Raw genomic sequence first — 22919 nt, 5'->3', positions numbered from 1 at the left:
GTACGGAGAGCGCAGACGGCGTTGTTGGTCTGGTCCACGTTCGCGCGGACAGGTTGTACGATGACAGGGACGACAGTTGGCTGTCGTCGTATGTACAGTAGCAGGCGACACGACATCTCGCGACTCCGGCCTGAGACATGTGAGAGGTAGACGTCGGCGCCAGTCGACTCCCAAATCAGCAGCCTCGAACGGCCCCTGCGTAGACGCACTTGTCTGCATATAGCCAAGTCAGGGGAAGGCGGCGCGGATCAGTCGTGCTTGGACGTTTCGCGACCGACAGGGACGCTTCACCTGCCCACTGAGTCCATCTTCTGCCCAATCGTCTCCTGCGACTATGGATGCCGCTATGAATACGATATACCCCCCCGGTCCAGGCTCAACCGCGTCGTGTCCGAAAAGGCGACCAACAGCAGGAGTTTAAGCCCAGTTGAGCATGGGCTAGAAATAGCATACCGCGATATATGACCCTGCCGCGTGCCCGCCCCTGCTCCGGTTACGCCGCATCTCTGATTCCTCGTTGTTTTTTGACGTCGAGGTCTCTACAGCACACGTTTTCTTTCCAGACCTTCTGGGGCTTCATCCAAAGGTCGTTACGCTCTTTAGCATCGGTTTTAATAGTTCTTCATTTTTTCGGGTTCGTCGAGTCGCATCGTTTCGAGACTCTTGGCCCTTACGGTCCTTCAACCAAACACGCAAAAAGCATACACTACGTTCTTCAACATGGCCAACTTTAGCAAGCCCGCCAGCATGATGACCATGCTCGTCGCCCTCCTGTCCATTCTCCAGTTCACTGTTGCTTTCCAACATGGCTCGCACCACCACGCCCACCCTGCCCGCCGCGCAGATGCTGCCATCGAGGCTCATATCAACGAGATCGAGAGTGAACTCGCCAAGCGTCAGTCGCAGCAAGGCTTCATCGCCATCACTGGTGTGTGCAGCTCCGGCACTGCGTCCAACGGCCAGTGCAATGGCGGCAGGACTGCTGCACCCCGTCTCGAGATCCGTACCTTGGCGCGCAACGCCGACCAGTGGAACCTGTACCTCCTGGGTATGGAGAGATTCATGGCCAAGGATAAGAACGACAGGCTTTCGTACTACCAGGTCTCTGGTGTTCACGGCCGTCCTTTCCAATCCTGGAACAACTTCCCCACACCCCTCTTGAACCAGGCAGGTTTTTGCCCTCACGGACAGGCTCTTTTCGGCTCCTGGCACAGGCCTTACCTTGCCATCTACGAGGTATGAAATCTTGGTCGAGACCTGAGGCGTGGACTAACAATTCGCAGCAAGCATGGTACCAGAGCGTTTTGGAAGTCATCGCCACTTTCCCTGCCAACCAGCAGCAGCGATGGAGGAACGCCGCGGCCACTCTCCGCATGCCTTACTGGGACTGGGCCATGGATCCAGGACAAGGCGGCGCCACAGTCCCTACCCAGATGCGTGACCAGACTGTCCGTGTGACCAAGCCTCAAGGAACTGTCACCATTCCCAACCCCCTGTACAAGTACAGCTTCGGCAACTCGCTTCCATCTGAGATGGGCGGAGGCCCATGGAACAACTGGCCTGAGACGCTGCGTCGCCCGATCAGTAACCCTACCCGCAGCAACAACAACGAGGTCAACGCCCGCATCAGCTCTATGCGCATCTCTCTCCGTGACCGTGTCTTTGCTCTCTTCTCCAGCAAGGCCAACTGGGGTGCTGCAAGCTCTGCGGCCATTGGTGTTCGCACTGACTTGAGCGGCGGCGGCGTTGACAGCTTCGAGTCCGTTCACGATTCCATCCACAACGCTGCTGGTGGTGAAAGTGGAGGACACATGTACTACCTCGATATCTCGGCTTTCGACCCCCTCTTCTGGCTCCACCACACCAATATTGACCGTCTGCTCGCCATGTACCAGCTCATTGTTCCCAACACCTACGTCTCTAATGGCAACGTCATGCGTCCCATGGCTCAATGGAACCAGGGTGAGGCCAAGAACCAGTACTCTCCTCTTAAGCCCTTCACCAAGGACACTGCTGGTAACTACTTCACCTCGGTTGATGTCAAGGAGACCCGCACCCTTGGATACTACTACCCCGAGACCAGCGACCGTTCCTACCAACAGGTGGCTCGCGCCGTTACTCAGCTCTACGGCGGCGGTCAGAGGACACTTACCAAGCGTGATGGCGACAAGTCGGAGACTGGCCAGTACCTTGGACGTCCTATCAAGGAGGGTGACTACCACACTATTCTTTCCGTCGTCGCCGACAAGTACGCGCTCAAGGGATCTTACACTGTCCACTGCTTCATCGGCAAGCCCGGCAACAACTCTACCTCCAACTCCACTGCGCCTTACCCTGTTGCAAACTCGACCGCTTCTGCTGTTGTCCCTATCAGCACTGGTACCTCTCCTTACAGCAACAGCACCGCCGATGCCGACTACGACCCGTCTAACGACTACACTCAGGACCCCAGCTATGTCGGTTCCTACGGCATCCTCGGCGGCATGATGCAAGGTGGTGGCAATGCTTCCCAGCCCGTCATGACTGAGGGTTCTCTCCCTCTTACTACCTGCCTCCAAGGAAAGGAAGCTGCTGGTGAGCTTGAGTCGCTTCGTCCCGAACACGTCGAGCCCTACCTCAAGGAGAACCTCTACTACAAGGTTGTGGGTCTTGATGGCGAGCTTAACCCTGAGGACATCCCCAACTTCCACATCAGTGTCAAGTGCAACAAGGCCAAGCCTGCTGCTTCTGACGACGAGCTTCCTGACCTGAGCGCCCCTTACGAGGTCCTCGAGGACGCCACTGCTCACCTTCCTGCTGGAAAGCCTTTCAAGTATGTCCCTACCTCGCTCGACATCCCGCTCCCAGACGGCGATGAGTACAATGAGCCCAGCAGCGACGGCTCGATGCCCCAGAGCCCTTCCAACGGTATCTTCCCCTACCCCTCCATGCCTTGGGAGGAGGAGGGCTACTGTGTTACCAAGCAGACCATCGAGTACGTTGACGAGTCTGGTAACTTCCTGTACTCTGAGATGTAAGGTGGTGGAGATGTTGCATAGAGAGAGAGTGTGTGTATGTGTATTTGTGGAGGAGTTGTGAAGGGAGCATTTGTATGCTTGTATGAAGGATCTTTCTTGAATAATACCTTTCGAATGTACATTGGACACGAAAGTTTTTTTTCCTTACAAAATGTCAATTGATATCCAGCAAAGGCTCTTCCCTATCTTGTTTCGTAGAAATGTCATCGTCTCATTGATATGTCATCCGTAGCGTAGGCGTTGTTGAAGCACTTCGCAATTGAATCTTTTTCCAACACTTGATGCTCAATCTGTGTAGCAGGTCTGCTACCCGGTTTTGTGGTATGGTCAAGGTTGATGATTACAGAACGCGGCTAGACGCCGCTAACTGGGCAGCTCCATTGTCTCTAGTGTGAAGCCAACATGCGCAAATATAACATTATGTCAGACACCATGTACAAATGATCGTAGGGATGATGGCGCTAGAGATTCGCTGGTACCAAAAGGCGCTAGTGGGGCATTCGCTGATCTCGCTGGGCGCGCACCGCGAGCACCACATCACGGCAGTATCTCTCATCCTGCTTGACCATTCCTAGGGCCTCTCAGGCACCCACGCATCGATCCGTAAGTCCTAAACCAACGTCGTCGCCATGTACCAAGTCTGCCAGTTGTGCTTCACCAGCATGGCGCCTGAGTCGCGCCGTCGCGAGGACATGCCGCTCCCAATGTGGGGTTCAACATGTCATCCTCGCGATACTAATTTCTCAGTAGATACAGCCCATAGGACAGGCCGCCCACCATGCCCGCCATGCTAGATGACCCTACTGCGCCAGTCATATACAGAACCTCCGGCGACGTGCCCTATCCTCCGCCTGGTGGCCCGTTGCCCGTAGGCATTGCACCATGTCAAGTCATCCTGCGCGACCGGGTGACGAGCGCAACGATAATCCCCTTCTCTGCGCCGAACCAAGTTCCCCTCACACTACTGGCATACCTATGCGATCAATTAGGGCGCGAGATTGAAAAGGGCGATACCTATCCCATGGTTGAGCCGTTGACGCTTGAGGCCTTTGGTCCATACTGGTTTGGTGTCTTTGGCGCTATTATGCTGCTGGGTGAGATCCAGGATGGCCGAGAACTGCACGAAATGGCACGGAGAGGCTGCGACTGGGAGAGGGAATGTCTGGGTAGTTTCTACATCAAGCCCAACTACCCAGGCCGGTCGAGCCATGTCTGCAATGGCGGGTTTCTGGTCACGGATGCGTCGCGGAACCGAGGGGTTGGTCGGTTGATGGGCGAGACATATCTAGACTGGGCACCGAAGCTTGTGAGACCTTTGACAAAAGCTCAGGCAGCATGCGCTAACCTTCCAAGGGCTACACGTACTCCGTCTTCAACCTCGTGTACGAAACCAACGTCGCTTCCTGTCGCATATGGGACGCCCTCGGATTCAAGCGCATCGGTCGTGTGAAGGGTTGCGGCAACCTCAAGTCATATCCGGGTGAGCTAGTTGATGCCATCATATACGGTCGGGATCTCGGTCAAGATGACGAGTTTGTGTCTGAGGAGCGCTTCGACAAGATTCGCTTCTATCTCAAGAACGGCAAGTACCCCAACGGTGCTGACCGAGCAGAGAAGAGCCGTCTCCGTAGCGCAGCTACGCATTACAAGCTGACGCCTGGCGAGGGCGACGAACCCGAGAAGCTGTGGCTGAAGGGCAAGGAGGTTATCGCAGACCCTAAGCAGCAGTACGAAATTGCTCGCGAGATCCACCACAAGCATCATGGAGGCATCAACAAGACTACCGCAGCGATTGCCGAACTCTACCATTGGGTTCGCATAAAGGAGACTGTTAGCCAGGTCATTCGCAATTGTCCAGAGTGCAGCGAGATGAATAAAGGTCTGTCAGCTATGCGCCAGGGTCAAAACCAAGCGCGTGCAGAGGCAAGATCAGGATCTAGTTTCCTGTCATCAAGCGCTACCCAGCCGACCCTGACACCTACCCCACCGAGCTTGTTCTCCCCAACGCAACCACCGCCTTCGTCAGACTCCTCGAACAGCCAATTACAGCTCGAAACGGTACAGCAACAGGGCACAATCTACCCGCAATACTCTCAAGACAATGGCTATGACTTGCCTGTTGATCCCGCGCTGATGCAAGGCATGCAGTCTGGCGCAAACCTAGCTGATCTCCCGCCGTCACCGTTTCTCGCAGCTCAGGTCTCAAATAATGTAGGACATGCAGGTGAAGTTGACCACCAACGCATGAGTCTTGATCCGGGTGTAGACGAGCGGGCGCTTACTGCAGGCGAGGAGATGCGAAGAAGGTTGAATCGTGTGAATCAATACAAGTGAGCAGATGCAGTATGGCTGTTTCAACACGCAAACGTAGTGGTGGTGTGCGGCATGGATGACTGATGATGCCTCCATGTAGCGGGTCTGAAAGTAATGGCCACTGATGTCGACCTGTCTATAGCGATGGATTTAGATGTGGGTCATGACGACGTGTTTTCTCACATGTGGAAACTAAAGGCCGCAAGAGCATAGCGGCATTTTCAGATATGGCAATCACGTAACAATGAAAACATGTAAACATGACTTGGTCCTATCAGTATAATTGCGGTGATACTCTTCGACTGCCATCGTTGAATATCCCCGTGGGTAATTGTGCTAAACTAACAACTATGTACTCATATCCATCTTCTCATATCTTAATCCCTATCCATCTCTACCTTTCTCCTCGTATCCCTGCCTACATGATCGATTCGTCCCCAAACCCCCCTCCTATCCTACAATTCAGTTTCCCTCCACCGTTGACTCTTTCTGTTAACCAGTTCACCCCTGTTTTCCATTTACTGAAACACCCTCATGACCTCTCTCGTGTCGGCCTTAGGCTTCAAAAAGTCCCCATTCCTTCACCTGGAAGCTGTCCAGTACCCTTTCCCTGACCGCTTTACTATCCTTCATCAATGGCGTCTCGTCACCTTGCTGTTCTGCTGGGGTGAACTCGCCTGGGTAGTGCGGAATGTTGATTGAGACCATAATCTTGAGTAGTGTATTAGCAATGATGGGGTAGGTTCGACAACAGGGAAAAGCGGCAGATGGTGCTGAGTAAGGGGTGATTTTGCGGAAATTTAGGCGAAAGGAATGGTACTTACATCGGTACTTTGCTTCTTGAGGCGAAGAAGAATGAGATGAATGTACGTGAACTCGGGAGTCTTGCGATTGGGATGTGGGTTGGGTGTTGGCGGGGTTTGGATGAATGTTAGTGTCAAGACTGAGTTGTCCCTGTAATCGTAGTCAGCTATGTACATAGACCAGAGCATCCCACTCCATCATGCCCTAGCTCTGGTTTCTTCTCTAGAAATATCGGATACTACGTACGGCAAAGACTTCATCACAGCACGGTCTTGCGAGATGATCGTAGTCTGGTCACCCGTGCCTTCGACTAGGTCGCCAAAATGGTACTGCAATGCTTCTTCATCATTGCTCTTGTCGACATACTCCAGTATCTCAACGACGATACTGGAGTAGCCGTTGCTGTCGAGGTAGACTTCTTGGTGGTCGGGGATCTGGCGAATTTGCCTGTTGCGTTACGTCATTAGCATGGAAGCCCGGAGTCTGCGGTATCATTATGGAGGGCATTGCGCATTGGACGCCTTTCAACATCAGGCGTGGGGTGGATAACGATGGAAAGGGAAGGCGCGGGATGTGGGGGCACGCAGGATAAGAGAAGAACTTACGATGCGTCGGCGAAGTTGGAGGGGAGGTCGAGGGTTATTGCGCCTCCGTAGAGGGGAGTGTTTGTGAATGCCATGTTGTAATCTGATGCTACAGAGAAGCGGCTGTTGTGTGTTGTACTGTGTGCAGAACTTGGCGAGGTACTTATGTTGCGACTATGATGTTGGTGATGGCGAAGGCATCGTAGGTAGCAAACAGGCAACACCAGGCAGCACGAAAATGGCTACCTGCGACATATTTCCAGCAGCGAAACGACAAGTGAGCTTAATGAGTTTGTTAGCATTTTTTTTTGCAGGACCGTTCTCTGAGTACACTGATATTTTGTTTCAGTTTGTATTTCTACAACATGGGCGAATTACAGCTGCAAGACGACATCTTTGGTCTTGATAGCATTGCACAGTGGTCACGACCAAGACATGGTAATACTTGTGAGAACTGAGTGCTTCGACCTGAAATGTAGGGTATCGTTTGAGCTTCTTGGCCCTCTATATGTTCCATATCCCAGTTTTGAACGCCGTGCAATGCATGCTTCTTCTTACAGACCCCGTCGTCCTCCTAGGTAGCGAACATTCGTTGCCTTTCCAGTCAACTCTAGAAGTGTGTTGGTCATTTCCCCCCCAAAGCCATCTTGTCCTGTGACCGTCCACCACCGAAATCTAGTTCCAGTTGACAAAGTCAATGTCGCAGCAATCAGCCTGATGCTGCAACCTGGTCGACTTCCATCGGGGCTGTCGCAGCCGTGGTGCGCGTTCCGTTGTTGGTGGTGAGGCCGATTGCTGCTTCTGCTTCCTTCTGGGAATACGGTTCTTCGCGAAGCTGCTTGACCCTAGAAATCCATCAGCGCCGTTCTCGTAGTCGCAAAGACGAAATGCCTACCTCCGCTTGTGGACCTTGCCCTTTTGATGGGCAGCAAAGTTGGCGTCGCTCTCAAAAAACTTTGCGCACTCGGTGCAGTACCATTGCCCGAGGCCAGGCAAATCTTCTATGGGCTTCGCATCCTTGAATTCAGCAAGATGCTTCTCGTCGCGCAAGTCGGCGTGGATCTGGTCGAGGTCGCGCGTATGTCTACGTGTCTTCTTCTTGGAGTCTTGTCCGCGTATGGCAGGCATGGTGGGCAGTATCCGCGGCCGTCGGTTATCCGTGTGAAATCGTGATGGTCGGCTATAGAGAAAGTTGCAGTGTGGGGACGCGTGCCGCTGGGGCCCTTGTCAAGGTGTCTGCAGGTCAAAAAGACTTGTAGAGCTAGGTCGAATCAGGCCGTGGTAGATGCTACTGTTGCTCTAGAACCCGAAATTTGCCATGTCTGCAGGCCTGCCGGCTGACTCGGTACACAGTTGTTGGGTCGGAAAAGCGCGCGCAGGGCTCCGGGGCGCTCTTGGGCGACGCTGTGCTATCGCAGAACGCCAATCACCTGCAAAAGGAATGAGCGCGGGGTCAATGAACGGCTGCTGGCTATGACGTCTGGCTCGAGCGAACACCCACAGCTCCCAAGCACCCGTCGCGACGGCCTCCAAGACGACAAATACCAGCCGGGCACCCGTCGCACACAGCACACCTGCATTCTCCATAATTGCGTCTCCATTACACCGCGCTTGCACGTGAAGCGGGCCAACGGGACTGCGCTGCCGACTTGTTTCTGGTTCTGGCGCCGAGGTATTCCGCACGCAGCTGGGGCTAGACGAGCCAATCACACACCTCGCGATCCTCATTAGTTATCGCCCAACTTGAGCCAGCTTCTGACGTTCTTTTCCTCCGCTTCCCTCCATCTCTCTTCCCTCCACACCACCCTCCCCCAATCCTCACCATGCAGAAGTTCTCGAGGCTCGGCCGCCTGGGCCAGAGCCTTGCTTCGCGCAGGCAATTGGCCACCGTCAGCGATGCTCCCCTCTCTCGCAAGGTCGAGATGACCAACTGGGAGAAGGGCCACTACATCAACTACCAGAAGATGAACGAGAACCTCGAGATTGTTCGCGGCCGCTTGAACCGCCCGCTTACCTTTGCCGAGAAGATCCTCTACTCCCACTTGGACGACCCCCACGGTCAAGAGATTGTGCGCGGCTCCAGCTACCTCAAGCTCCGTCCCGACCGTGTAGCCTGCCAGGATGCCACTGCTCAGATGGCTATTCTGCAGTTCATGTCCGCTGGTCTGCCCTCCGTAGCCACTCCTACCACCGTCCACTGCGACCATCTCATCGAGGCCCAGGTTGGTGGTGAGAAGGACTTGGAGCGCGCCAACGAGATCAACAAGGAGGTCTACAACTTCTTGTCCACCTCTTGCGCAAAGTACAACATTGGTTTCTGGAAGCCCGGCTCTGGTATCATTCACCAGATCGTGCTTGAGAACTACGCTTTCCCTGGTGCTCTCCTCATCGGTACTGACTCGCACACTCCCAACGCTGGTGGCCTCGGTATGGCCGCCATCGGTGTTGGTGGTGCCGACGCTGTCGACGTCATGGCTGGTCTTCCCTGGGAACTGAAGGCCCCCAAGGTCATTGGTGTTAAGCTTACTGGCAAGCTCTCCGGCTGGACTGCTCCCAAGGGTACGTGCTTGAAGTATTGGTTTTGAATGCGGGGCAAGTACGCTAACACAGTCTACAGACATTATCCTCAAGGTCGCTGGTATCCTCACTGTCAAGGGTGGAACTGGTGCTATCGTCGAATACCACGGTCCCGGAACCGAGAGCTTGTCCTGCACTGGTATGGCTACCATTTGCAACATGGGTGCTGAGATTGGTGCCACCACCTCCGTTTTCCCCTTCAACGACCGCATGTACGACTACCTTGCCGCCACCAAGCGCCGCGACATTGGTGACTTCTCCCGCGAGTACGCTGCCCAGCTCCGCGAGGACGAGGGTGCCGAGTACGACGAGCTCATTGAGATCAACCTTGACGAGCTTGAGCCCCACATCAACGGTCCCTTCACCCCCGATCTAGCCACGCCCATCAGCAAGTTCAAGGAGGCTGTCAAGGCCAACAAGTGGCCTGAGGAGCTCAAGGTCGGTCTTATCGGTTCTTGCACCAACTCCTCTTACGAGGATATGACCCGTGCCGCCTCCATTGCAGAGGACGCCATGGCCCACGGCGTCAAGGCCAAGTCCCTGTTCACCGTTACCCCTGGTTCCGAGCAGATTCGCGCCACCATCGAGCGTGACGGTCAGCTCAAGACTTTCGAGGAGTTTGGCGGTATGGTCCTTGCCAATGCGTGTGGGTAAGTCATCCTCATCGTCTGTATTTTGAATCCTATGCTGACTTACTTCAATTCCTTGTATTGGTGAGTGGCTCCCTCCCTATATCTCTTCCCCTACATCTCCTTCCCGTAGTATAGCCTGGAGGCCTTCACACACTTCTCAGATTCTTTTCTGAAGTTGTTGATGTGGCGAGGTGCTCCAGGCTATACGGACACCCTCAAGTATTCCCTTGCCTGATGAGCCAGCCTGGAGGTATTCATGGTCTTCTCTGTCGTCTCTCGACAATTCAAGAGTGTCCGAATACCTCCAGGCTGTTGCATATTCAACTTTCCCCTTCCATGACGAAGTAGCCGGGAGGTATCCACAGCTTTCTCTGCTGCCTCTTGACAACTCAAACGTCTTTGGCTACCTCCAGCCTGCACTTTCAGTTTACTCTTTGATAGGTTCCATGCTAACGTATTCGCAGGTCAGGTATGTCATTTAGACTACATTCACTCTCATACTTTCCTTCCTTCACCCTCACCCCTACCCCTACCCCTGCTATGATCTTGTACTAACGAAAACCGAAGTGGGACAGGAAAGATGTAAAGAAGGGCGTTGCCAACTCCATCATTTCGTCCTACAACCGTAACTTCACCGGACGTAACGACGCCAACCCCGCCACCCACTCCTTTGTCACCTCTCCCGACCTTGTCGTGGCCATGTCCGTAGCCGGTACCTTGCTCTTTAACCCCCTCGTCGATGAACTTACCGCGGCGGATGGCTCCAAGTTCAAGCTCAAGGAGCCTACTGGTCTCGGACTTCCCACCAACGGCTACGACCCCGGTCAGGACACCTACCAGGCTCCCCCTGAGGACCGCGCGTCTGTCTCCGTCGCCGTCTCTCCTACTTCCGACCGTCTCCAGCTCCTCGAGCCATTTTCAGCCTGGAACGGCCAGGATGCGAAGGACCTCCCTATCCTGATCAAGTGTGCTGGAAAGACGACTACTGACCACATTTCCATGGCTGGTCCCTGGTTGAAGTACCGTGGACACTTGGACAACATCTCCAACAACATGTTGATCGGTGCCATCAACGCTGAGAACGGCGAGGCCAACAAGGTCAAGAACGCTCTTACCGGCGAGTACGGTGCCGTCCCCGACGTCGCCCGTGACTACAAGAAGAACGGCGTCCCGTGGGTCGTCATTGGAGGTAAGAAAATTTTACTATACCAATTGCTTGTCTTGGCTGACGTTTCTAGATTGGAACTACGGAGAGGGTTCTTCCCGTGAGCACGCTGCGCTCGAGCCCAGGCACTTGGGTGGCGCGGCCATCATCACTCGCTCTTTCGCCCGTATCCACGAGACCAACTTGAAGAAGCAGGGTATGCTTCCCCTCACCTTCTCCGACCCTGCCGACTACGAGAAGATCGGCCCCAATGACCGTGTCGACTTGGCCTCGACTGAGCTCGCCCCTGGCAAGCCTTTGACCATGACTGTCCACCCCGCCGATGGCAGCAAGGAGTTCCAGATCAAGCTCTCGCACACCTTCAACGAGGGCCAGATCGAGTGGTTCAAGAACGGCAGCGCTCTCAACACCATGGCCAAGAACGCTAAGCAGTAAATGCACATGATAGAAAACGGATGAGAACAATCACTACTGGGGATGTAAATACAGAAGGATGAATACCCCGCAAATGCTTCACGAATGGGGATGAGGAGATTCACATCTGGGGTGGATCGAACAGATGATCAGAGACGGAGCTGGACACCCGTAGATGGGCGCAGTAGCGCAGCTTGCCTGTCGGTCCATCGAGCTCAGTGTGGTTGGGTTTGCTTGTATTTGTGATGGATAGCATGCAATGTATGACTGGTTTTTCTTTGTTACAAACAGTACGTGCTTTGATGTGATTGTGAAGAATGGTGGAGGGGACTATGGAGCTCGACTTCTCGACTTCTACCCAAAACAAAAGGTATCCTGGGGGTACTCGGTGATATTTCTAGTATACGATCAGCGACAAAGTGATGTATACTAGGTCTCATTGTATTCCCCAGATATCAAGTGCCATCGCGTGCTCAGGCCAAAGCACAGCAAAACGTGCGTGGCGCTGAGAACGTGCGAGGTGGGTCCCGACACCGTTTCCGCTAGTCGCCGGGACAACGGCTGATAACAAACAAGCTCGGCAACACTTCCAGCGTCTGGTTATCCTTGTGCGAACAGCATTCTCGGTACCAATCTCACGCACGACGGCTTGAGCATCCTTATACATTGTACTATTGCATACCAAATTCTGCAAATATGGCGCGTCTACGCAAACCAAGCCCGAACGAGCCGACTATCTTTATGCCACCGCCAGAGACAAGAACAAGCCGATCAAGTTCCCGGAAAGCAACGCTTCGATACGCATCGCCGCAAGAAGATGACAGCTCGATACTGATTCCCAAGACCTCGAGGCGCATAGCGCAGGATACTAGCATATCACAAGACACAGAGCATTCGTTTCGCATACCGAAGGCAGCGACGCCCAGGGATGCGCTTACCCCACGAAAGCAACGTGTACTACGACCGGTCGAAAGCAACAGTCGGCTACTTCGAAAGCTCAGCGACGAAAGTCTGGCAAGCCCGGAGAAGAAACAAAGGGAGCGAAGAGTCCGTAGCGGGACAATAGACATGGATGTTGGAAAGAGGAAGGGACTTTTGTACGCAAAAAGCCTGGCAAGAAGTGTGGTGAACAAGAAGGCGCAGAAGGGCAGAATCAATGTTGTGGGGGAGCAAGAGGCACAAGAGGCAGCTCAACGGTCACACAACAGGGGACAGGAGGGTAGGGAGGAGGCACCGGAAGACAAGGCCGAGGAAGAGGAAGAAACAAGTCTGTGGTGTGGTGATGAGGAAGCAGCGACACAAGAAGAGGCTGCTGAGCCAGTGGCAGATATCAGCGAGGACGACGAAGATGATGAGCCTGTTGTAAAGTCAAGAAACAATCAGCGACAACCGCGCACACAACGTGTAGTGCCCGACAGCGAAGAGGATGAGAGTGAGCTGAGCGAACCACAGCCTCTCAAACAGTCCCAACAACCCATCTTCAAGATCCCCGACCTCAAGCCAATGCAAAGGTCTCCTCAGCCCACCGAGTTGACCTCCATGCGACCGCCACATAGAAAGGGCCATAGCACGATATCCAATTGGGCACAAGAGGTTGTCGATCTCACAAACTCACCGGAGGCCCCAGCATCTTTTGTAGTCCCTGAGCGCACTCACGTCCGGTCGAGTTCTTTTGCAGCTTCCTCCCGTCCTACTAGCTCAGCATCAAATGGCCCACTTGCAATTCTCACATATTCCCCAACACCTACCAAACAACGCTCACCCCGCAAAGCTCCACCGATCTCACGACCAGCCACACCTCCACTCGCTCCTCTTAGCCCAACTAAACTTGTCTCGCCCTCGAAAAGAAAGCCTGTCATTCCCAGGGCCGCCGATATAGACGGAAGACCCAGTCTCGACGCATTCTGGAACCCTGCAGCTGTGAACGACTGGACTGACCGTCACTCACCAGCCAAAACGCTTGTGTCGCCTAAGAAGCAGAAATGGCGGGAAGACATTGTCAAGATGATGGAAGGTGTGGCTCTCGAAGACAGCAGTGACGAGGGTTACGCAAGCCCCATAGAGAGCCCCCAAAAGAAGCCTACAGATCGCAAGCCAACCAAGGAGAAAATGCCAGGGACCCAACCAGCCTCGAGTGTCAAGCAAATCCGCGAGCAACGCAAAGCCTTTGCAGAACGCAAGCACGCCATAGCTGAAGCTTTCCTCGTCGAGCTCGACGCTACCATCTCCTCAGGCCGTATCCACGAGCTCTCGAAGCCTACAGGTGGCATCAAGCTCGTCTGGTCCAAGACACTCAAAACGACAGCCGGTCGCGCGAATTGGCGTAGAGAGCAAATCCGAATCCGAACCGGGCCCCTCCCCACAGATACGCGCGTAGAGATACGACACCACTGCTCTATTGAACTCGCTGAGAAAGTCATCGACGACGAGGAGAGACTCTACAACGTGCTCGCGCACGAATTCTGTCACTTGACCACATTCATGATCAGTGAAGTACGCAATAACCCCCACGGAGCAGAATTCAAATCCTGGGGCCGCAAAGCTACCGTCGCCTTTGCCAACAAAGGTGTAGAAGTCACCACCAAACACTCATACCAAATAGACTACAAGTACGTCTGGGAATGTGTATCTTGCGGCTACGAGTTCAAGCGTCACTCCAAATCCGTCGATCCAGCCCGCCACTCTTGCGGCAAATGCAAAGGAAAGCTCGCGCAAACCAAACCTACACCCAGGGTTGGAGCCGGTGCTACTGTAGGCAAAGACGGCAAGAGGGAAAAGAGTGAATACCAGGTCTTCGTCAAAGCCAACTTTGCACGCGTGAAGAAGGAGCTAGAGACCAAAGGCAAAGATGCGCAGATGGGCAAGGTAATGGAGGCCGTGGCTAAGGAGTATAGGGAGAGAAAATGTACCAGTGGTGGTAAGGGGGCGGATATCATTGATCTAGAGACTGCGCTGGATGGTATGAGGATTTAGATGTGAGATTAAATGAACACAGTGTTCGTATATTCCTAGCCTTGCGGGGTCTACTAGTGGCAGTTCCAAGTGGCGAGCAGCTGCGCTAATACGCGACTGCGACGCGACTCTAGCGCAGTTACCCCAGTCAACGCGCCGCGTCACCCCCACTTTGTCATCACGTGAACCCTTTGTTGTCACCATCACCACGTGAGCTTGCACACATTGCAGACCCCACAGACACCGTGATCGGAGACAAGCATCACCCTCTAGCACTATGGTAGATCCCTATGCCGATGCAGTGTCATATCCTCCCCCACCCGAGCCGCCAGAGGGCCCCGCACCCTCAGCGCTCGAATTACCGCCCGGCGATGCCTACCTCACCACATTTCAGAGCCTCTTAGAACCTAAATCTGTCTTGCAAAAACATGGCTACAAATTCCAACGACTGACAGATGCAGAAATACATCAGAAACGAAGATGCAGTAAATGCAACCAAAGTAAGGATAACCGCTGGCATTTGGAATATGCACATGGATCCTCAGAGCATTTCTAACTTTCTTGTAGCTATACAACAGCTCACAAAGGGTTTGAAGAAAGCTCCACACGGTCATGACGATCATACAACTTCAGAAGACATGTATCCCAGGACAAGGCCTAAAATGCTCATACATTATGAGGATGGGGAACTCGATGTTCAGCCGGCCTCAGTAACATGCCGTTACCACTCAGCAGTAGTGGATCGCGCAACGAAGGTGATTCCAGCCCGACACTTACCTTGAGCTGCGAGACTAAGTTTGTTAGCGCTGGATGTGTTGTGGAGAGCCCGCCTCCAAGGCTACGCCATGTAACGAGTACAGCATGCACCAGATGCGCCGATACCGACCAGGTGAGCTCGACCGCTTATATCAGTTCCAGAAAACCCCTCGGTATGATCCGGATCGTGATATGTCCATCAGATATGCTGTCGCGATCGATTGTGAGATGGGCACAGCTAGAAATGGAGACTCTGAGCTTATCCGTCTAAGCGCCATCGACTACCTCACCGGCGAGGTGCTCATCAACAACCTGGTAAAGCCTGATCAGGCAATGCTACATCTCAATACTCAGTGGTCGGGTGTCACTTGGGATCAAATGAATGAAGCTGTCAGAATGAAGACTACGCTGAAGGGAAAGTCTGGGGCGAGAAAGCTGCTTTGGAAATTCGTTGGGCAAGACACGGTCCTCGTAGGACACAGTGTTCATAACGATCTGAAGGCATTGGGGTGGATACACACACGAGTTGTAGACTCATACGTGGTGGAGCACAAGATCATCCAAGAGAAGAAGGCAATCGAGGCACGAGAGAACGAAGAGAACGAAGCAGCGGCGAAGAATGTCGAGGAACGCCTTCTAGAGCTCACAGGGCTGGCTGCAGGTCACGACTCTCCCTTGAAGACCAACAACCAAGTGGTGGGGGACTCAACTACTGCCACCGAGGCTGTACCCAAAAAGAAAAAGAAGAAGGGCACAGGCGACTTGGCTTTGAAGACCATGCTGAAGAAGTATCTTGCCACTGATATCCAGACAAAAGGAAAGAAAGGTCATGATAGCTTGGAAGATGCGACTGCGGCAAGGGATCTGGTTCACTGGATGGTAAGTAATGTTCCACCACGAACTGCATATGAGACAAACTCTGACTTTGCTCTCCCAACTCTAGGTCATACGCATAATGCAAGAGAAGGATGGCGGAATGGTTTAGCTGAGATGGCTGTGGTCAAGGCTGTATGAGTCTAGTGGGAGTGCTGTGAAGTCCTGTCGACTTTAAGCTGGGTTCACTCGGTTATGATTGCGGGAGTATTGTATACACTGAGCTTCTTTTCTACCTACTAGCTACCGCGCTCAGCCGCTTGCTCAGTCTTTTGACTCTTGTAATGACACACCGTACTCCCCTAAGAAGCCCTCACCATTCTCCTCTTTATCTCAACATCTTCCAGCAACCCCCGATAGTCCTCCGGACCATAGCTACTCACGCACTCCCTTACGCCTCCGCCCTTGCGCCGCTCTTGCAAGCCCAGATCTCTTAGTAACGTGTCGAAGTAAGGCATAGTATCAAAGACTAGGTCAGGCAAGATGTGTCCATAGCTCATTGCACCTCGTAGCACACAATATTGTGTGTTACGGTACGTCTCTTCAAGTGCCTTTGTGGGCGAGGTGGGAATAGTCAGGGCACCGTCAAGGTAGGCAGTAATCCATATACTTTGGATGTACGCGTTGGGAAAAGTGCCAAGACAGTGAACTGCGCCTGCAAAGGCAATGTTGCGATCTGCCATGGGTTTCGGTGGTACTATGAAACGGTGCAGCCGGTACGGCTGCGCGTCTGTAGTGGGCTGTTGGGCGTAGCGAAGGGAGTGGTCGGGATGGTAGACACGACTTGTATCCCTCTCTTTCAGGTAAGGGAACTCGTTGTATAGAGCCTCTTCCGACCGCTGTATGAGAGCTGCTTCTTCCGGTGTTGGAGGTAGTGTAGTTGGCAAGCCCAGCTCCTTCTCCAGCTCTCTAGGTTCGAAGCAGAACGTGTGTCCCTTCTGCCATCCAGTTGCGCACACGACTGCATCCGCCTCTAATACTTGGCCCGACTTGAGTATCACCTGTTGTTCCCCGGATAGACTGGCAATCTCGTCTACGATAACCTTGATTCTCCCTTCTTTGACCATCTCAAAGAAGCTGGTTGGATAGTTATGAATCGATAGTGCGTTGCCGACTTCAAAAGCGCTTCTCCATGGCCGTAACTTCTTTGTCTCAGGATGCTTATCCAACTCATTCAGCGCGATAGCGTCTTCCCCAAGCATGTTCCAGAAAGCACCTACTGCAGATGTGGAGACATATAGTTAGTGTTGTTCTCACATGTATTCCATACAATCATAACTTACCTATTTTTCTTCCGAGCCATGTGTGATGAAAAAAAGAGCGCAACCAGCCTTCGATGCCCGTAGTTGGTGCCCATGGGCAAGGAGACATGAAGCCAAAGAAGCGTGTATGAATCAGTTTCTCTAGCCACAGACCGAAAGGCGTGACGTGACTGGGTGTCATCCATACAGGACCGTTGCCATCGGGACGTATAAGTAGGGTTGCAGTTGCAGAAGGCTGACCAGCACATGCGTATGCAACATCCCACGCAGACTTTCCAGATCCCACAATGACGGTATGCTTGCCCGGCTTCGCGATGACCGGGTAATGTTCCGGGAAGTCTACAGTATGAATCACCAAAGGCCGGAACTTTGTTGACGTTTCATAGTGCGGTAGTAGCGGCTTGTTCGTAATGCCTACCGCGATGACCAGTTTCTTCGCCTTGATGTCAACGCCTTTCTTGTCTAGCACCGTCGATGCACAATGCAGTACCCAACCTTCCCCATCTTTGTCCTTTTCGATGACATCGACAGCTGTTTGGCCCCTGAAGAATTGGTCTATGTCGGCCCATTTTGCGAATGCACAAAGGTAGTCAAACATGCTTGTGGCAGGTATATGCTCTCCCCTCTTCACCCTAAACGTCTTCTCGTCCATAGGGAAGTCAGGATGTTCGTACATGCCCCACAGATTGTTAGTCCGGAGACCTGGGAAAACGCGGTGTGGTGCCCATGGCCCGCCGATGGAGGATGTAGAGTCGAGTATAAGGATTTTGGCTGCGGGGTGCAGGCGGTGATATGTGTGAGCAGTCGTGAGACCGTAGATACCCGCGCCTATGATTACTAGGTCTGCTTCTTCCATTTGAGAGCGTGGGGTACGTCTGGATACTAGAGGGAATTGTGACACGATTGTTTCTGGTTACATTGACAGAGGTCCATAGGTGATGAACAAGAGGAAACCGTGTCAGACGAAGCAGAATCTGCTTATCCTATCTGTCATCGAGAGTTGAGCTAAGACAGGGATACCGGGTGGCCCTACGGTATCGTTTAGGGAAAACAAGCGAGACCTGTACCATCCATGCCACCCGTCCGGCAAGGACTACTAGACCTTTGGTCGTGACATACCCGTTAGGTCCGAGGAGTTTCCCGAGACATGAGGGCTAGTTGCTCACATATACTGTCGTGGCTCGTAAGGTGGCCATGATCTTCAACGGCTATCAGTTCCTATTGACACAAGCATCACAAGGCAAGATAAAGTGCAACAAGTGCAGAACAGTCCAGCAAAATTCATGGAAACAGAAATGCCACTACCCATCAGCATCATAGCATCGCCTTCACAGAGCCTACACCGGCCTTGACCTGCACAGCGCCTGATGCATCAGTATCGACAACGACTACAACACCCTCTGAAGCGGCTTCGTCCGACATGAGTACTATCTCTTGACAGTCTTCATTGCCAACTTCATTTGCAAATTGTACGACCACGAAGTCAATCGGTCGGTCTCCGACTACGATCATCGGCGCATGCCATGTGCCAGCCCCATATGTCACTGCTTGACTTCCATTGGCCACAAAGGCACGAAGATTCTTGAGGTCTGGCAAGCCCGGACCCTTTGGACGTGCTGAGGGATGAAGTCGCGAGAACTGGCTCTGAGTAGGTACAGTTTCGTTTGAATAGGGACTTGGTCTCGCTCGCGCAAAGATGTCCATGACACTTCTCTTCCGTTCAATGTGCGGTGTAGGATATGGCGGCGGCCTGCCCGTGTGGCGCCTTGACGCACTTGCTGGTAGAGTGGGCGCAACTATGACAAGGTACTGTGTGTGTCTCTCCTGCCGCGACAGGCCCATGGGTATGAATGTTTGCGTGGTGAAGGGATGCCTTTCGAGAATGGAAACGTCCAACAACTGCCTTTGGAAGTCTTCGGATCCTTCCTCATCCTCGTCCAAGTCCAAGTCACCCCAGGAGCTGGGCATGCTCATGCTTGGCTCGTGTGGCCGGAGGTTTCGCGGGGAGCAAACAAACATGTTCATCACCGCCTTGGCAGGTTTCTTGCTCGGCGCGAGGCTATAGAGGTTCGACATGTGTGTGACATTGAGGTACTTGGTAGCGGAGCCCTGGTTAGCCGCGACGGCGTCCGGCGGTGGTATGCGATTGGGGATGGGCAGCTGCGCTGACGGCGATGTCGCTGGGTTCTCGATGACAGTACCGAATTGCGAAAAGGCGGTTGGAGTCAGAAGCTCCATTGGTATCCGAATCGAGGGGGCGGGCATCGAGGTCGGCATCTCTGCGGCGCGACGTCCAAAGAGACGTGGACGGAAGCTACGATGGATGTGTGGAGGTGAGATGGAGCTCGGGAGCTTGCGAGGCGGCGCTACTGATGCGATAACGATAAGACATGGTATGCTGGCGCATCAGCGCAACTCACTGTTTGCGCAGCGCCGGCGGGGACTGTACTGGTGGTCTTGCATACCGACGTTTGCGACAGGAACTAAAGCGAGCCGGCATTCATCCATCTGCATGGTGCTATCAAAGTGCGGTTGACGTTGCTTATTTCAAGACACTGGCCAGCTAAAGCTGGCTGCAGATCATTGAATCTCGAATCCTTCTGTGCAGGCGGCACAGGATCGGTCTAGATTGCAGTGACGTCGATGCAGCCAGAAGTAAAGCCGGTGAAAGAATAGCACTCGGAACACGATGGCCTTTTGCGGCTGTTTTCCAATTCAGTCTTGCTGTTGGACCATGTCTGTGTGATGGCGAGGCTGATGTCACACTCAGCCAACGCCAGCGGCCCGCATTTTCCCCGAGCACTAGCGCGCCTGCCCACGGTTTTCTTTCTCAACTCCATGTTCCCCATCGCCCTACGCTCGTCACACGGTCACCCTTCAATTCCCTGACGCGTGTTCCTCCTTCCCTTTCACGATCTCCCCGTTGCCGCTGCGTGCGCCCAAAGTCTGCCCTTGGCCTATAAAGTTACAGAAACTACGTCACACTCGAACCCATACCCACACACCCGACGTGTTCCTGTCTTAGCCTTACTCATCGCCAACCCACAAAAGCGAGCTCAGCAGTTGAGCCAGACTTCGCGACCACCAGCACCTTGCCCCACGCCCACTTGTACAACTTCCTGTGACTTTGACTAGTTATCATGGCTGTTCCCACACAGTTGGCTTGTATGCTCGCTCTGTGCCATCGCTACCGTGTAAGCACGCTGACAATATTCACAGACCGTTCCGCCAAGGGCATCGGGCTCTTCAACGCTGCCCCAGTGTATGAGGCTCTTCCTGGATTCGTTCGGTGAGTGCCTCGGCCATGTCACGAGCTCTTGCGCAGCTCAGACTCCAGCCCCGACGCTAACTTGTCCAATCAGACCCGAAGGCAACCTTCGCTGCTGCTGCTACTCGCCTGACAGCAAGTACTTCGCATGGGCAACACCAGAACAGGTTTCGGTGATTGACGCCTCGGTCGGTCACGTCATTACCACACTCCCTACACCGAACGTCTACGAGCTCGGCTTCTCCCCCCTCGGTACATACCTCATAACATGGCAGCGCCCGTCCAAGGACGAAGAAGGAAACGCCGTCAAGAACCTCAGGGTCTGGAAGACGCTGTCCGACGAAGCTGAAGATGACGGGTCGCGGGCGGTCATCGGCGAATACGTCCAGAAGAACCAGAGTGGCTGGAACCTGCAGTACACGTCCGACGAGAAGTATTGTGCGCGCGTTGTAACAAACGAGGTACAGTTCTTCCAGTCGAGCGATTTGCGCAACCCTTGGAACAAGCTTCGTGTCGAGGGAGTCACCGACATGATGCTCGCTCCAGGCAAGAACCATTCAGTTGCCGTTTTTGTACCGGAGCGCAAGGGCATGCCCGCTGCTGTCAAGGTCTTCCAAGTACCTCAATTTACCCAACCCGTATCCCAGAAGACCTTCTTTAAGGGCGACAAGGTCCAGCTGAAGTGGAACGATCTCGGCACCAGCTTGATCGTCCTAGCGCAGACCGAGGTCGACAAGTCGAACAAGAGCTACTACGGCGAAACCAACATGTACATTCTTAGCGCCAACGGCACCTTTGATTCGCGCATTCAGCTAGACAAGGAGGGCCCTATTCACGACGTCTCCTGGTCGCCAAACTCCAAGGAGTTTGGTGTCACGTATGGCTACATGCCTGCGAAGACTACTATCTTCAACCAGCGCGCGGTAGCACAACACAGCTTCGACCTAGGCCCGCGCAACACTATTCTTTTCAGCCCACACGGACGCTTTGTCATTGTTGCTGGTTTTGGCAATTTAGCTGGAGATATGGACATCTACGATCTGGAGAAGAACTTTGCCAAGGTCTGCCATGTGAAGACCTCCAACTCGACCTATTGCGAGTGGAGCCCCGATGGGCAACATATTCTTACCGCAACCACTAGCCCACGTCTTCGAGTTGACAACGGGATCCGCATCTACCACGTCAGCGGTGGCCTCATGTACAACGAAGACATGGCTGAACTCTATCACGTCGTTTGGAGACCTCAGCCAACCTCGATGCACCCACTCACTGACCCCTTGACTACCATCCCCACACCACACCCGTCCGCACTCGCCTATCTGAGCACCCAAAAGACACCATCGAAGCCTGCAGGTGCCTACCGCCCTCCCGGAGCGCGCGGAACCGCCACTCCCCTACATTTCAAGCGCGAAGACGAAGGAGGCGCAGCCTACTCCAACACGGGTATCTCTTCGACGAATGTTGGTTTCGCCAATGGGTTCGGCAAGCCTCGTCGGCGTGAGGTACCTGGAGCGGAGGCTGCAGACGCTCTTCCACCTGGTGCTGCCCCTGGTGGTGGCGTGAGCCTTACTGGTGCCCAGGATGGCGATGGAGAGCTTTCCAAGGCAGCCTTGAAGAACAAGAAGAAGCGAGAGGCTAAGAAGGCTCGCGAAGCCGCTGACAAGGCTGCTGGGCTTACGGCCGACGGCGCCAACGCATCTAACGGAGCTGGACGTAGCCCGGAACGTCGCCAGCGTAGCCGCAGCAAGAGCGGATATGAGCAGCAGGGACGGAGCGCCAGCCAGCACCGCAACTTTGGTAACAGCCCAAACCGCCAGGCCCGTCAAGATGGAAGCCAGCGCCAGAACCCTGCCCAGCAACGTCAGCAGGCTCCAGTGCAGGCTCAGGCTCCTCCTCCGATTCAGACAGAGAGTCAGGGCCCTCCCCCCGACCTTACCGTCACCAGCCCCGGTGACGGCAACCCTCAGGATAAGAAGATTAGAGGTTTGCTGAAGAAAATGCGCGCCATTGACGAGCTCAAGATGCGTCAGGCTGGTGGAGAGAAGCTAGAGGACACTCAGGTCAAGAAGATCAGCACCGAGAAGCAGATCAAGAAGGAACTAGATGCATTGGGCTATAGCGGTTAGGGAGTATCTCAACGCTCCGTGAGTCACTTTGAGTCTGACCTGCTTAGCTTGTCGTACATTACATAAAATGATTAATCAAAGCATGTATTTCCTTTTGCATTCAGTTCATGGTCTCGTAATCAGCCAGGCTTATGGCCTTGGGTGGTAGTACCCTGATGTACAACGCCCATTGGGAG

At 53.7% G+C, this 22919-nt stretch overlaps 8 protein-coding genes across 8 annotated transcripts; 4 read left to right on the top strand and 4 right to left on the bottom strand.

The window, feature by feature from the left end:
• Nucleotides 1-720: 720 nt before the first annotated feature.
• On the top strand, nt 721-3017 carry ACET3X_000688 (uncharacterized protein; the record flags this gene model as incomplete). Its single annotated transcript, XM_069448011.1, has 2 exons — nt 721-1236; nt 1284-3017. 2 exons carry the CDS (start codon nt 721-723, stop codon nt 3015-3017), a joined length of 2250 nt encoding a protein of 749 aa, XP_069310930.1.
• Nucleotides 3018-5885: 2868 nt separating this feature from the next.
• ACET3X_000687 (uncharacterized protein) lies at nt 5886-6813 on the bottom strand (the record flags this gene model as incomplete). Its single annotated transcript, XM_069448010.1, has 4 exons — nt 5886-6041; nt 6155-6284; nt 6381-6581; nt 6740-6813. 4 exons carry the CDS (start codon nt 6811-6813, stop codon nt 5886-5888), a joined length of 561 nt encoding a protein of 186 aa, XP_069310929.1.
• A 614-nt stretch (nt 6814-7427) lies between these two features.
• Nucleotides 7428-7846, bottom strand: ACET3X_000686 (uncharacterized protein; the record flags this gene model as incomplete). The annotated part of the gene is made up of 2 exons (XM_069448009.1): nt 7428-7563; nt 7614-7846. The coding sequence occupies 2 exons, from the start codon at nt 7844-7846 to the stop codon at nt 7428-7430; spliced, it is 369 nt and encodes a 122-aa protein (XP_069310928.1).
• Nucleotides 7847-8541: 695 nt separating this feature from the next.
• On the top strand, nt 8542-11527 carry ACET3X_000685 (uncharacterized protein; the record flags this gene model as incomplete). The annotated part of the gene is made up of 5 exons (XM_069448007.1): nt 8542-9277; nt 9336-9945; nt 10503-10803; nt 10840-11116; nt 11166-11527. 5 exons carry the CDS (start codon nt 8542-8544, stop codon nt 11525-11527), a joined length of 2286 nt encoding a protein of 761 aa, XP_069310927.1.
• A 1047-nt stretch (nt 11528-12574) lies between these two features.
• Nucleotides 12575-16199, top strand: ACET3X_000684 (uncharacterized protein; the record flags this gene model as incomplete). The annotated part of the gene is made up of 5 exons (XM_069448006.1): nt 12575-14465; nt 14920-14958; nt 15026-15213; nt 15263-16093; nt 16158-16199. The coding sequence occupies 5 exons, from the start codon at nt 12575-12577 to the stop codon at nt 16197-16199; spliced, it is 2991 nt and encodes a 996-aa protein (XP_069310926.1).
• A 190-nt stretch (nt 16200-16389) lies between these two features.
• Nucleotides 16390-18205, bottom strand: ACET3X_000683 (uncharacterized protein; the record flags this gene model as incomplete). Its single annotated transcript, XM_069448005.1, has 2 exons — nt 16390-17306; nt 17371-18205. The coding sequence occupies 2 exons, from the start codon at nt 18203-18205 to the stop codon at nt 16390-16392; spliced, it is 1752 nt and encodes a 583-aa protein (XP_069310925.1).
• Nucleotides 18206-18628: 423 nt separating this feature from the next.
• ACET3X_000682 (uncharacterized protein) lies at nt 18629-19725 on the bottom strand. The gene has a single exon (XM_069448004.1). It carries the CDS (start codon nt 19624-19626, stop codon nt 18664-18666), a length of 963 nt encoding a protein of 320 aa, XP_069310924.1. The 5' UTR covers nt 19627-19725; the 3' UTR covers nt 18629-18663.
• Nucleotides 19726-20196: 471 nt separating this feature from the next.
• On the top strand, nt 20197-22800 carry ACET3X_000681 (uncharacterized protein). The gene is made up of 3 exons (XM_069448003.1): nt 20197-20514; nt 20569-20638; nt 20712-22800. Exons 1-3 carry the CDS (start codon nt 20490-20492, stop codon nt 22741-22743), a joined length of 2127 nt encoding a protein of 708 aa, XP_069310923.1. The 5' UTR covers nt 20197-20489; the 3' UTR covers nt 22744-22800.
• The last annotated feature ends 119 nt before the right edge of the window (nt 22801-22919 follow it).

This window comes from Alternaria dauci, chromosome 1, assembly GCF_042100115.1.
Source record: "Alternaria dauci strain A2016 chromosome 1, whole genome shotgun sequence".
NCBI lineage: Eukaryota > Fungi > Ascomycota > Dothideomycetes > Pleosporales > Pleosporaceae > Alternaria > Alternaria dauci.
Note: the sequence above shows the minus strand (reverse complement) of the source record. Positions and strands in the feature narration are given on the sequence as shown.

Coding starts and splice junctions, on each gene's coding strand:
- ACET3X_000682 (XM_069448004.1), bottom strand. CDS start 19,626: ATGCCGACCTCGATGCCCGCCCCCTCGATTCGGATACCAATGGAGCTT.
- ACET3X_000681 (XM_069448003.1), top strand. CDS start 20,490: ATGGCTGTTCCCACACAGTTGGCTT. Junction 20,515..20,568: donor TGTTCCCACACAGTTGGCTT/GTATGCTCGCTC, acceptor CAATATTCACAG/ACCGTTCCGCCAAGGGCATC. Junction 20,639..20,711: donor GCTCTTCCTGGATTCGTTCG/GTGAGTGCCTCG, acceptor TTGTCCAATCAG/ACCCGAAGGCAACCTTCGCT.